The 15477-nt window shown below is 31.7% G+C and overlaps 1 protein-coding gene across 1 annotated transcript in view; it reads left to right on the forward strand.

Annotated features, from left to right (window-relative positions):
* Window positions 1-804: 804 nt before the first annotated feature.
* Window positions 805-15477, forward strand: part of LOC150106738 (synaptogenesis protein syg-2-like) — a 393852-nt gene continuing 379179 nt past the window's right edge. The window contains exon 1 of the mRNA XM_090392677.1: window positions 805-883. Within this exon, the coding sequence (XP_090248803.1) occupies window positions 823-883 (61 nt within the window). The 5' untranslated portion in view covers window positions 805-822. The remainder of the gene's footprint in view (window positions 884-15477) is intronic.

The raw sequence follows: 15477 nt of genomic DNA on the forward strand, positions 1-15477 counted from the left end.
TGCATCCAGATTCGTTAACAGGAAAGTAATGGGTTTAAAGCCAATTCATATAGTTAACAGTCTTTTACCACTTGTTACATAATTCAAATACTAATAAAAAACAGGAGTAAATGTAACATCCCTAGGCATCACTATTTAATCTTAATCAAAAAAATATACGAAACATCTCCACAAAGAGATATACTGCATACAGTTAAATGCCAACTCTACACTAAGTAAGAACAATTTAATTTAAATATATTTAAGTAAGTTATTCACGGTTTTTCGAAAGTTCGGTTACGTATTTAATACAAAGACATCAATTGTTCTAAGGGCATTTTGATAAACGACGTATATTTATTTTTTGAAATGGTTAAAGATAGCGAGCATCTCCAGTGTCTTAAAAAAAGGCACCTAACAGGTCAAAATCATTAAGAAGCTACAGATGAATTTAAAAGAAACTAAGCGGTTATAAAATCTAATGACACTTGACAATACAAATCTAATCACTAAAACTTCGCAACACTGTTATGAATGAAAAGAAAAAAATAAATAAATTTCAGAAAATGAGATTATGTATTGAGAACAACACCCACGATTTTTTGCAATTGAATTATGGAATTAAAAACTATAAAACAAACAAAAAAAAAAGTTTCTCTTACTAGAGCCATCTGGCAGAAATTATATGTGATTCCAATTATCACCACCCGAGGGCGCTTCCGCACTCATGTGGCCGTGTGCGCGATAGTAGCAGCAGCCGATTCTGCAGTTGACAACGTGTGTCTGCTTCAGAGAGGAACTAATCATTTGGAGAGTTGTTTTGGTTCTTCGCATCAGGGGATTATGTCTAGATTTATGGAGTTAAACCAAGCTGTCATCTTCATATTAGTCGCTTTACGTGCAGGTAAGCTCCTAGACTTTGCATCCTACTAGAAGTCTGCGTTGTCACTTTGTATTGTTGCTGGCTTTAGGGGTTGGTGGTGGTATTACAACACTCGTTGTGGTTTAGTTGCATTGTGGACGGTGCGGACAGCGAATCGATTACTTGCACGAGCTTCTGGACAATGTTTGGATGTCAACTAAATGGAACGAGAACCCTTATGAATTTTGAAAATTTAAAATAAACCTTAACGTACATGCTGTTTAAGTCTACAAGACAATCGCATAAAGCAACCTTAATGAAAAGTTAAACTGCATCCGCTAGGAATCTCATTACATGAAGCAGAAATAACTTGTATGTGTGTGTGTGTGTGTTGCGGATGTTACGATAGTTTCATGTAATATTTTATAGTCATTAACTCTATTTTTAGTAGCACTGCAAAATATTTTTGGTATAAAAAATGATTGCAAAAAAATATCAAGTGATGCATAATTTTAAAATGGTTCGCAGAATTCTGTTATTCAGTAATTGCAAAGTAAGCTGTCTTTAAAACGATGCATTCAGGTATATATATCAACATGTATTATGTTGTGGAATAATCTGATGACATCTCAAATTGAAGATTTCAATACAGAGCAAATTTGACTAAACAATACATAGAAAAACGTTCATCTCTCTCTCTCTTTTTTTTCTTTTATCTGTTATTATCCATAAAACATTTATAGTATTCGTATGAAAAGCTAATATAATATCGAATTATTTAGATATTTTAATTAATTTCTCTTTTTTTCGTTAAGTTTAAATCTGCAAGTACGTTACACCATATTGATTTTTGGATGATCATAACTGATATTACAAATATAAGGATGTTTGAACATTGAATTGGATTGTACTTGATATTATTATCATATCATAATGGCTTATTACTATATTCTTATTGATAAAATTCTTCACGAGTATATATATATATTCTTATTGATAAAATTCTTCACGAGTATGTATATATGTATATATATATATATAATAACAATTATAAAGAGTGTGATCAAAATTACAATTGTTTGTCGTAAGCAGAGGTTAAGATAACCTTAGCTAAGGCACAATCAACAAAATGTGATTATATTAACGTTAAGAAGACCTTCCTCTAAAAGGATGATTCCTGTAGGATGCGCCCCTCTAGGATCGATCCTGTGTGCAGAAGGTTTTTAATCAAAATTAAATTATAAGTTATTTTTGAATTTTTCTTTGCAATTCTTTTAGTAATTTAATTACTGGCGAGTACATCAAGTCCAAATATACCGCACAAGAAAAAAAAAACGTCGCCTTTTAATAATTAATATAAATTATGTTTTCACTAGCTTGTAAATTTCAATCCATTACTTGTGACACTTCAGACAAATGGCTCGATTAACACTAATTTTTCCAATAAATTTTAAACCATCATTAACGCAGTAGTTCAAAAATATTTTTGTGCATGAAAAAAAAAATTCAATTATTTAAATGTTCTGTAAATTGGAAACACTTCAGTGTCTAAACACCATGTCGAAGAAAAGAAAAAGAAAACGGGACCTTCTCTTTTCTTTAACATGATTTAAAGAGCAAATAATACCCTTAAAATTGATACATTCGTTACCATAGTAACAACACGAATGCAAAACACGGTACATTTTTCTTCAAACTCCATCTTGACTCTTTTAGATTTGATTAAGTAGCTGGTAATTGGCTATTAATTTTAATTAAGGTAACTGTAATTACTAATGTTGTCTCGTTATAGAACGAAAAATTTAGTTGAGAACACATTTCTGACTCATTTGCTAGCAAAGAAGTTTTTTTGTAATCAGAGAAAATAGTTTATTTAAATGTTCAGAATAAGATGATGAATGCTTTGAGTAGTTAAAAAGATCCTAGAATAAAGATCGAACATATTAACGCTAGCTTTACCTCCAAAGTGAAAGTTTGTATAACGATATCCTTCTCGTCTTTTGTTTTTGTTTTTATTCATGACCAATGTAATTTTTAATAACAATACGAATATAAAAAAAATTAATAAATCGTTTTATTCTTGAACAATATGTATTATATAGCTCTTATTAAATTCTAATATAATTCTGTTTTCTTTCCCATCAGACTACGCTTCTAAACGAGTTAAAAGCTCCACGAAATAGAAAAGCCTCGGTTGACGATAGCCAAACTACAATAAAGCAAATAAATGTCTTAATAAAGCCGGTATTAGAAATCATTTATTGTAAGCAATGCAATAAAAGGTTAATAAACTCTTGGAAGTCAATAAAATCGGACAAACACCTAAGGGCTTTTGTGAAAACAACAAATTATTAAAAGGAGAAATGAGATGACGTTTAAAATAATCTTGCAAATGTAATATAATGCCTCGCATTCACAGTTTAAGTGATGCGATATTTAATCAGTTGGACGTTTAAACAGAAATATGATAAGCGTAAAAGATAAGACTAATATCGCATGCAAACGTTTCGAGTACAATGGAATAGTCTTCTTCGTTTAGCGATTCCGAACACTATTGTTATATTAGGAAAATTGTATGACATGCAAAAATATTGATATGCCTTAATAGCTGCTATTTTTAATTTTTTTTTTTTTAAACCAAGGTTCAGTTTTGTTTCTTCGCTATCATTCATTTATTCTCATAATGCCGCATAAACCTGAAAGAGATGGGGTTAGTTCAATCGAATAATAAATTTTCGAAGTCTGCCAGGTGTTATCGGCTAACTTACCTGTTGTTAACCAAACGTACAACCTTCGAGAGAAGCAAAAATAATAATAAAAAAAAAGACTAATGATCCGACTTGTTGCCGGGGAGTTTTCAGGATTACGAAAACAAAGTTAAAATATTGGAAAACCATCATTGGGGTGTGTTTACCGAAGAATGCAGCTTTGAACTTTTTTTTTTCTCTCGTCATTACGTTGTCCATCATTATTTATCTCTTTATGTTTTTCTCTTATATGTTGTGTGCTTGAATTTGTTAAGACTCTCTGCTAATATTTCTTTTTTTAAAAAAATAAACATTAGATCAGATAAGCAACATTTTTTAAATCTTATACTTTGTTAAAGTAGTACAAAATCCACTTAAAAAAGAAAAAGAAATAATAATTAAAACCTGGAGAGGTTTTTTGTATACGTTAAGGTACGTCTTTTTTTTTCTATTGCTCCATTCTTATCATTGCGTGTTACTGCTACCAATTTGCGTTTTACCATTCCTGAGATGTCATTATAGTAGGATTAAGAAGGATTAAATCGAGAAAATTGCGCATATTACCTTAATTGGCATAACTAATGTGAATAATTAAAACAGATCTCATTAAACAATGTAAAGATATCTGGCTTATTGTTGGCATCTCGTAGCAGCAGGCAGCCAAAAATAATAATAAATAAATAAAATAGCACAATTGTTGTTCGTGTCACATGGATGTTCATTTCATTATGGAATATCTGCTGCTTAATGCGCTCTTCCTCTTATGCACGTGCTGCTTGTGCGTAATGTAATAGCGCTTGCATGCTTATTTTATAATGTCACATCACGTGGTTATTCAATTCTTGATGAAACAGACACTCACGAAATTCATTGTTGTGTGGCCATTTCAATAATATTGCAATGCTACCAGTGTGCCATTTAAATTTCATTACTTTAACCTAATTAAAACGCTTTCATTTAGTTTAACGAACAGGATATCTCTAAACGGTAATCTGAAATAAAGTATATACACTTACTAGAAAAAAGTTATGGGACACTACTTAAATGAAAATTGATATCAAGTATTTTGAGAAATTATCACTGATACTACTGCATCAGCTATTACTGTAAATAACATAACCAGAAAATCAAAGGCTACAACGCATCAACCTCATCGATCTGGTAAACCCAGAAAATGGCCATAAGTCTGAAGTACACAAAAACCAATGGTCGATCATCAGGGCGTTACAGTCGATGATCAAATATAATCCTCAACACATTAGCACTGATTTTTCGGGGATTATTATTCTAGGAGAATATGTATTGGATGACCGCACGCAATTCGCTAATCAATGAGTATCTACCATCAACTTGCATGATGTTAAGTTACAAAGACCATGAGAATCAGCGATAACTCCGATTTTTCTTTATTAGAATTTAAAAAAATGATGGAAATAAAGGAAAAATAAACATGAGATAATCAGAATAGAAAGAGGCCTTCATATTATATTCTGTACATTATTGCAAGCAGTTTATTGTAGTATGCTGAATGTTAGTATGATACGGAATACAAGCAATGGTTAAAACCATAAAAAGTGAATGTGTGTCTCTGCAGTAGAAATTACTAACGGGTGGGCTTAGTTAATCATGTTATGGTATGTTGACTCTCCCCGAACAATCCTACATCTCAGATATCACTCAGTTTTCCTAAAACCAGTCTAAACGAACAATAAAGTGGATGTCCAGCTTCTGAATTATTCACCATGGCAACCTGCTTGCCGCTCCGCAGTTGTTTTTAGGTGGTTAAGTCAAACTCCGAATGCCACAATTTTCTCTACTTGATATAGAACTATGTAACTGTTCCTCACCCCTACAACTAAACAAAATATGAAAGAATAAGATTTTATCATTTAGAAACCATAAAATAAAATGCGCAGGAGTTTGTTTTAAGTGATTCTACAAATGATTTACTCAAACTAACTTTAATGACTGCCGAAATGTTTTAAAAATTGGGTCGTTATCAAAGGAAATGAAATGGAGAAACGATCCAAAAGACTCAGATTAAAGAGATTAATAGATGCGGATGAAAAGTATAGAAACTGACAAAGTTAACACAAGGATGACTACCAACGCACTCTGCAATATGCATTTAGCGCGTTACTATCATTAAAACAGCCAGCATTCAGCTATTCAAGTCATAGAGAATGGGTTGGTATGGTAATGTATCATTTCTTTATATTTTCTTAATCCAAGTTCTAAAACTTGTCCGTTTTCGACCAAAATGAAACTGGCTGTTCGACGAACTTTGCTTTCTAACTGAATTTCATAAAAAAAAATAAGTTAAAATCATTAATCCACACCCGTAGAGCGACACCTATATAGGAAAAATGAAAAATCGACATTAATTGAGTTTTCTGTGTGTCTACGAACCTGTTTGTTAGGAATTTCCTTATTTGGGTATCCGTGAAAACAACAGCGACTTAAAAATTTATAAAGCGGCTAATCGACATCAATACAATTGAAAATTTGTGAACGCCTCCGTAGCTCAGTCGGAATCCATTTTGCTGGAAAGAGTTCGGTTCAAATCCTATCTATGAAGAAGTTCATAGGGACTCTTTTGATAGGAAAAATGGGATTAGGATGGCATGATTTTGCGGGGAAAAAATATTAAATATGATGGCCGTTTAACATTGAAAAACTCAATGAATTCATCGAGACAAAAATCTTTCCTTTCAAACAGAGGATTTGTATGTCAAACAATACCAGTGACTCTCATTACTGGTTAATCTACAAGTGATTAATTACTAGCCAATTAAGATATACTAGGTTTCCGAAACTTAATATTGATTCGGTAGTGGATATTCCTTCCTTAATCTAGTAACAGGTATCAACAAACTAATGGTTTCCAATATCAGACTTAACTTCTATTGACTTTGGACAAGCTAACACGCAAACCACGCTAGAGTTAAAACGCATTGTATTAGTATATAAAGAGCTATTAAAGGCATGCAAAACTTTATCCTATTATTTTACTTTCAAGAATTTAAAAAAAAATGACATATTTGCTGATAAAACGATAAAAAACTACGCAAATCAAGTTTCATAAATCAGTCGCTAGATGACGCTACACGTCATTGAGGGTTAATCTTCATATTCGTGTAATAAAAATTATTTTTAATCGCTGTTTTGCTAAAATGGTTGAAAATATACAAATAAGTAACGCCTGGTATCCATAAGGTTTGCCAAACGCTTGTAGATTTGCATAGAAGTTCCCTCTTCATCAATTTAAAACCGAAAACAATAAAGTTTGAATGGATACCATTCACCGACGCAATTGCATATCTTAATGGTTTTCATCGTATCCTTTTCGAAGTTTGAAGTCATTTCGATAAAGCGTTTGTTTAATTCGAAAAAGGAAAATATTGGAAATTTAAATTCTTCGCTTTGTTCTCTCACGAGATAATTATTCCATCAAGAATTTACTCATCACCCGAAACTCAAATCGAGGACGATTAATTTTCGCCACGAAGTCTTTACCAGAAATGAATTTCGTAGTCAAATTTCCAGAGATGCATCTGATTCCTTCGCTAACAATTTCTAATTCGCGCTTGCCTTTTGCAATAGCTTTTGGGCAAAATAATAAAAACGGACTACGCATATCAATAGAGACAGACAAACACACGCGATGAAACATCTCGTGTTCATTACCTCAAGATTGTCTCATTGTTACGTTTGCGCCTAAAACTTTCTCTTCTCGGAATGTTCGCTAACAAGTGCAATAATAAGCGATGCTCAACTTGGACAGTTTGGAAGAGAAGTTGGCTATACCGTCTGGATCTCAATATTTCATTTGATCGCTTGCATTTAAAATGAAGAAAGTATTTGCATTTTCTTAAAGTTCACAATTCCGCTCTATAATATGATTGCAAATGATCCCGCTGCACACGTTTGATCAATAGTATGCGTAGGAAATTAACGTTAGTGAATCGGAAGGGAAATAGAATTCGAAATATATGGATAGGGAAACGGTAAAAAGGTGGGATAAAAATGCATAAATATATCTCAAAATAAAAGCAGTAAGAAGACGACTTGCTTACTAATTGGGCTCGAATACATTTTCTTTATGCTGTTTTAAATAATCAAAGAATCGAATTATTTATTTATCAAAAGAACGGTCTCCGTTGTTTATTTTCTAGAATTGAAGCTTAAAAATAATCGCTTATCAGTATGGGATTCCATTACTTCAGCAAATGACTTTTTTTGCTTGCATTGTTGAATGCCATACTTCAGCAAAATGTAAAATCCCATTGTGGAATCCTTACTTCAATAAACGACTTTTTTTGATTTTGTTGAATCTTTACTTTAGCAATTTTTTTGCCATTCTTGAATCCTTTACTTCAACAAACAGCTTTTTTTTTTTTTATCATTGTTGAATCCTTTACTTCAAGACTTTTTTGTCATTGTTGAATCTCTTACATCAACAAAAGACTTTTTTTTATCATTTAGAACCTTTCACTTCAACAAACAGCTTTTTTGTCATTGTTGAATCATTCTCTTCAGGACTTTTTTGCCATTGTTGAATCCCTTATTTCAACAAACGACTTTTTTTGTAATTCTTGAATCACTTACTTCAGGAAATAGCTATTTTTTTTTTTTTTTTTGTCATCTTTTCTATATAAGCGAGAAGAGAATTTTATTCTGCTCTTCAGAAAAATTTGTTGGAATTATAAAAATTTATTTAGAAAAAATTATTTTGCTTATTCTTTAATTTTGGCCTTCATAAAAATATTTTGGTTTTAGTATTCTTTAATTACGGCTTTTTAAAAAAATTTTTTTTTTTTTTTGGTCCTTTTTGCATTCTGACTTCCAGAAAATCAATTTTCTTAAATTCTTCAATCCACCACGAATATTTTAATCATTCATTTAAAAATTACTCAACCAACACCTTGAGCAACGTGGATCTGATTACCAATGAACGTACGTGGTTCACCATCTTATATGCTTTTTTTTTTTCACTACTTGACACAAATACGTCAAACTAACCCATTTCTAAATACTTATGATTGATGCGTACAGCTTTATCTTGACATTTGACCTTAAAATAGTTTTGCAGTAAAGAAATTTTTATTGCAAACTAATTTTATCGACATTTCAGTTGAACGCATCTTTCATAGTCAGATAAACTCGCACTGCAAATGTCTGATGTGTACCTACCCGAATATTATACATTCATAATTACCGCTATCCGTGAAATTTTACATAATTGAAAGCAAAGGCAAGTGTGAGTTCTCGATACTTGCTAAGGATGGAGTGCACACGAATGCATAATTTAACGAAGTAGTGACTACATCAGAGTATGAGCAGACAAATGGTCGCCTGTCATGGTACGAATCTGCATATTATTCAAAGGAATGCTTGAATAAGCTACGAAGATTAAAAACCGCTTGTTAGAGGAAAAGACATAAAGGTTCGGAGATATGTAACTGGCAATCCATTATAATTCTGAAATTTAATGTGGCCATGGAATTTTTAGTCAAAAGTATACAAATGAGAAATTGGATTAAGAACATTTTACTAAATATATGAAGTCTGATTAGATTTTTTAAAAACTATATATATATATTTTAGATTATATTAAAGATCTAGTAATATTTTATAGATAAATATATAAAAATAAAAATTATAACGGTTTTAGGTGAAAATATAACTTAAATATGTAATATTATAGATCCAGTAATATATGGAGTCTAATTAGATTTTTTTAAAGTTATATATATATGTTAAATTATATTATAGATCCAGTATATTTTATCGATAAATATATAAAAATAAAAATTATAATGGTTTTGGGTGATAATATAACTTAAATATATTATATTATAGATAAAGTAATATTTTGTATTTTATATAGATAAATATAAAAATTATGACAGTTTTGGATGAAAAGATATACTGTATAAGTTAAATATACGTGACCTAGGTTTAATTTAAGCAATAATGAAAGGCCGACATACTCATGGGAAGAGCTTATCCCTATAGTCCTTATAAGGACTGGCTTAAAGGGGCGAAGCAAGAATGCTTTTCATCTTCCCCATTATCTGTAGAGGACAGTGTAGAGATAAGATGTTATTGAGCTATTAAAGCTTTGATCGTGGCAGGAGGGTAACAGCAATATCCGAGCCTCAGTTAGAACTTCATTGGCTACAGCATTGCCATCCATTACCCTCCAAGGGTATTAATCACCGCATCTCACCCTGGGCAGAGCTTGTATCTGTCTAATACGTTTTTAGTCAAACGTATACAAATAAGAAATTGGATTAAAAACATTTTACTAAATATATAGAGTCTAATTAGATTTTTAAAGTTATTATGTTTGATTATGTTATAGATCCAGTAATATTTTATAGATAACTATAAAAATTATCGCAGTTTTGGTGAAACAAATAAAGTAAAACCTAATTTTAAGCAATAACAAAAGGCCAACATACTCCTGGGCAGAGCTTGTATCTATCTAATACATTTTTAGTCAAAAGTATACAAATAAGAAATTTGATTAAGAATATTTTACTAAATATATAAAATCTAATTAGATTTTTTTTAAAGTTATTATGTTAGATTATAATATAGATCCAGTGTTATATATAATATATCCAATTAGATTATATTATAGATCTCAAGCTGAAGGCTATATTCTCATAATATCTTTAGCAAAATTTCAAACTTTTCTTAAGTTTCTTTTTATATTTTGTTATAAAATATGAATGGATCCATAATATTCTTTATTATAATTTAAATTATTCTTGGGAAATACTTATGGATATTTGAAAAACTAAAAGAATACTGCTTTCAACGGAACCAGATGAATAATAGATGTTTAAGTTTTATATAGTTTCCTACTATTCAAAAACTTTCCACATCTATATTTTACGATTTTACATCATGTCTTATCGCTATGCTGGATGCTACATTATGTATATATTATTATACTTTATTTTCGGGTGGTGGCTACCATAATAAAATAAATACTGCTAGTTTGCCTTCGTTAAAATGGAAATATAGACTAATCCTATAAAGTAAGTGGCACTTGTAGCTATCCAACATAATAATTACGCTATAAAGGAAATTATAATCATATTAAACTCAAAAAAAAGTCAATTCCAAAATCCTACAACTTACCTATTTGACTAGTAAACCTGAATACAGAAAATAATTCGTTTAAAGGATTAAGGAAAACACTATTTGATATCTAATATATTTCTCCGGTTCAAACTATTCCAGTGCACAGTAACGGATCGGTGTTAATCCTATATGTTAATTTCTCTGGTTATAATCCTTAAACTGCAATATACACACACAATATACCGTTTCGCATTAACCAAATCGCTTAGCGTACTTCCAAACCCTCCCTATCATTTATCAGATACAGAGATAAGTGGTTTACGCTGTGAGCTACAAACAGGCTACCTCTAATTAATATCTATCTACAGCACGGGTTTCTGTAATATGGCTGTTTCACGCGGTGCTGAGCGTGTTAATATGTGCGCGTGTCCAGTGCAGCTCGAGGACAAAATCATTGTTGAAATGGACATTAATTACATGGACATTATCTTCAGCAAACTAAGATAGTTTCAGTAATGTAGATTACTCATACTACATCTTTAGGATATGCACAGAGATTTGAACGTTTCTTTTTTTATTATTTATTTATTATTTTAATGTAATCGTGAAGCTTTAAAGTCAGTATACCATTTCTTTTCTTTAAGAAAAACAGTCGAAACCTATGGTGTCCGTTATTTTTCTTAAAGAAAGGGAATCTATTGAATTAATAGTTAAAGAATTTTATTATAATTTTTTAATGATTAATAAAGGATAATTCATTATAATTTATAAAAAATTAACGATGATTAATAAAGGAATAAGGAATTAATAAAAAATAAATTAAAAAACTAAAAAGAAAAAGTTTCTTTAAAACCGTATTTATTATGCATAAAATGACAATAAATATATAAGATAATAAAAAAAATAAGTAACAAAATTGTTGTTTATTATATAAATCAGTATAAATTAATATATAAATCAATGGAATATAATAATAGAAATTTAATAAAAAAAAATGTGAAAAATTTTGTTTAGGAAGGTAAATAAAGCAAAATAAAATTAAATAAATAAAATTTTATTTCGTTTATGAAAAGATATACAAAAGAAATTACATTACTATATAAATAAATAATAAACTAAGCAAATGGATAAATAAAATAAAATATTTTATTATAAAAATAAATAAAAATATTTCTAAATGGCATCTTCCATACATAAAAATGATATCTTGTTGGAAAAACAGGAGTACCGGGAGTTGACTTTTCTACGAAGTGAAAGTGACAATTTCTAACAAAGCGACCAAGTAACATCTGTTTTTATTTCACTTCTCTCTCTCTCTCTCTCTCGTACGCGCGCGCACACACACACACACACACACACGTATATGCTTTTTTACACGTTTAAGAGGAATGAGGGTTTAAACTCTCTTAATATTGAGTGTGTTCTCGGGAATTGTGGTAGAAGCTAATACGTCACACACGGTCCCATGAAATATTAGCATACATCTGCTGTTCCGGGCGTGGACACCGGTCATTAAGGTACAGTCGTCCAGTCCCTTTCTGAGTAATGATTGTTAGCAGCCGTTGCTACAAGTGTAACACACACATGCGCGCGCGCAAGCACTTACCGTCGCATCTGCTCGTACTGATTCAGGGGTAGTTGGGGGTGTTTTATGAAAGTTAGAAAGTTGCTGGAAAAAAAAATCGCCTAGAGATTTACAGTTATTGTTTTCTCATTTTTTACCCCTGCATGTGACAGTCCGACAGAAGACTATAATTGATATCTTGGAAATAGGCCAGCGACGTTGATTTACAGATGGTTTCTTATTTTAGACCTTTCAGGTTGGGATTTTACTGTAACAAAAGCATTTAATTTAAGTGATACCAGGAATAATATATTGAAACTGGATATAACATTTTCACGCCTTTAAATTCTCTGATGCATTATAGTATAAGTAACAATTTTTTGCATTCTCAATTCCATAGACAAAGATCAGTACAATAATGGTGATAACAAACATGCCTGGATCACGTAAAAAAGAAAAGAAAAAAAGAGAAAGAAAAAATCATCATACATAACGGGATAAAGTTGCACATAAATAAATCTCAGTTATTTTTGTTTTAATTTGCATGGTTTATTTTGTTGAGTGTTGCTGTTTTCAGTACGAAATGAGCTAAATTCAGTAATAAAAATGAATAAAATCAATCATGGGGGTCTGGAAAATATTTTTTCAGGTGGGATTAGAAAGAGACCTTTCTAAACAATGGAAGAATGTAAAGATGCGCTTCAAAAATTCCAAACATTATTATTGGTCATTAGTATTACGTATGAACTAAACTATTCCACCTGTTTACAAGTTGCTTGGAAGGCTTCGTGATATGTTTTGTGCACTGTAACATAACGCAATGCAACAGAATCTCAACAAATATGTTGAGAAATAGTTCAGTCCACAAATGACTATGAAGAAACGAGCAATCGTAGGAATGTTGCTAAAATATCATTCATCGTTCAACAGCGATATTTCAGCCAACATTGCGAACAGCGTGCCCTGCCGAAGATGACCTTCACATGTATAAGCAAATAGCAGCATCTTTGAACACGTTCAAAGAATGAAAACAGAAAGATTATGAAAACAAGCCTTAAAGTACAAGCCATTAGGAAAAAGAAAACCAGGACGTTCTCTTAAAAGATTCAACCATCTTCTAAGGCCGGAATAGGCCACGCTAGGCCTAAATCCTTGATATGCATGGTGATGAGCATCTTCGAATTGATTAGATCCTTTGTTTCTGTCAAAGTTGTTCCAACCCCGAGGACCTTGATGATATCACTTGTTGCCTTGGGATTTCAGTTCCAGTTCGTAGGAATGCGATGTATCTTCTGATATAATCCAGTCGAGTCTTCAACCGTAATTGATCATGAGTATTGTTTTGTTTTTTTTTACGAACATGTATAGACTGCTAATAATTATTCTATTTTCTTTTACCGCTACTACTACCTAAATGCCACGCATTGTTAGATGATCGGCTGTGGTCATTTGCATTTTTGCAAACTGCCCTCAATTTTCCGAAGTATTTTGTACCTCATACCTCAGCAAATTAAGTAAAATAAATTTCGTGTGATGATACTGCGTTCCCCCTTTTACGGGAGTTCACAGTACCATCTAGTCCCCCAAATTTTATCCGGGCTCCGGAACCGGCATAGGCTGACGAATTAGACCTATGTCAGTATTCCGTGTGTCCTCAGACCGGTTTGCCTGCTTTACGTGATGAAAAAAACCAGATAAACATGGCGGAAAAAACCCTGCTGTCTTTGCCCAAGACCGCTAACTTGGCTATGGCAGATCCTTAAACTCCTCATGTCGTTGAAGGGAATCGAACCTAGGACACTCCTTCCCCAGGAATATGGTTGCGAAGCGCAAAGCCACTAGGCTAACCGCGCGGACAGCAAATGAAGTTACAACTATAGTCTCGTTAAGACAAGAATCAAAAAAACATTTCAAAGAATTTGCCGATGAAATACATCGGCAAAGTAGATTCTTACGTTTAATAATATAACTGTTCCTTATGTAACACCCACCTACAAAAGTTTCTAAATGCATCGTATATTAATACGATAACGATTTAGTACCTTCGACAGGCTAAGGGTTGGATCATCTGGAATCTATTCTAGAGAGCAAATATAAAATCTTTTCAAGCCACTTCAGACTTTCAATAATCGTAAGGGGGTGGGGGGAGTGGTATTAAACAAAGCAACGAATATGGGCTATTGAGTTTCACCATCCATGCCACAGTAGGATTCGAACCCACAGCCTGATAGCTTGAGAGACAAGACTGTTGAAAATTAAATAATTAAAATATAATTTTTAATTCTATAGTTATCATTTTCTGGTATAATACTCTTAAGTAGTGTATCATGATATTATTATTACTGTTCAAGCCAATTAGTTTTACAGGGTTAGTCTTCTATCGTTAACTTAATTTCAAACTAGTCTGTCAGGTTAGATTTGATGAAATTTTCGTTTCGAATTTTTAAACCACTCTTAACGACATCACTCCACCTATATCTTCGTCATCCTTTACGTCTTTGTACTGTCATATTGTCCCAGATTTTGCTAATCTTTTATCTTTCAGTCTATATACCAGGTGATCATTCCATTTTAGATGAGTTCTGCTTACACGTTGAATATTCAAGTTATTTCGTGAATATCTTCCTTTTAAACAGAAATGTTCGATCATCCGTTCACGCTCCTAATTTTTATAATTTTCGAAATTCTAGTTTTAAACAGTTTTTACACTGATTGCGTCATTAATTCCAACGCTAAATTAAGATACGAAGTTGTCAAGATATTCTTTCAGTTTTAACTAATACGTTTTTTTTTTAAAAAAAAAAATTCTATATAATATTCAGCATTCCTAAATCGCCTTTTGTAGTGAAAAGAAAGGTTTAACTGCGGATAAAATTTACAATAAAATGACGAGAAATGTACATTACTTCAACTTTAATCAGTAATGAATCGGTAAAGAAAAATTAAATCACATCCTTGAATGAAGTACAACTAATAAAAATAACGAGAATGAATTTATTGCAGAACATGTGGAAAAACTAGACCAACAGTGATGCTTGCCTGGATATCGACGGTGAAACTGTGAAGATAAATCGTCATTGCAAATTTGGCCATGAACGGAAGTTTGTGCAAAAATGTCAATGAAAAGCAAACATTTTGTGAAAACAAAAAAAAAATCACAATCAATCTCACATAGTTAATATAAGATCTTTTGTTTTCAGTGCAGGCTATAAGAGCAATGTGTTATA

Source organism: Typopeltis vanoorti, chromosome 5 (genome assembly GCF_054136105.1).
Source record: "Typopeltis vanoorti isolate ZY-2024b chromosome 5, IOZ_Tvanoo_1.0, whole genome shotgun sequence".
In the NCBI taxonomy this organism is placed as follows: Eukaryota; Metazoa; Arthropoda; class Arachnida; order Uropygi; family Thelyphonidae; genus Typopeltis; species Typopeltis vanoorti.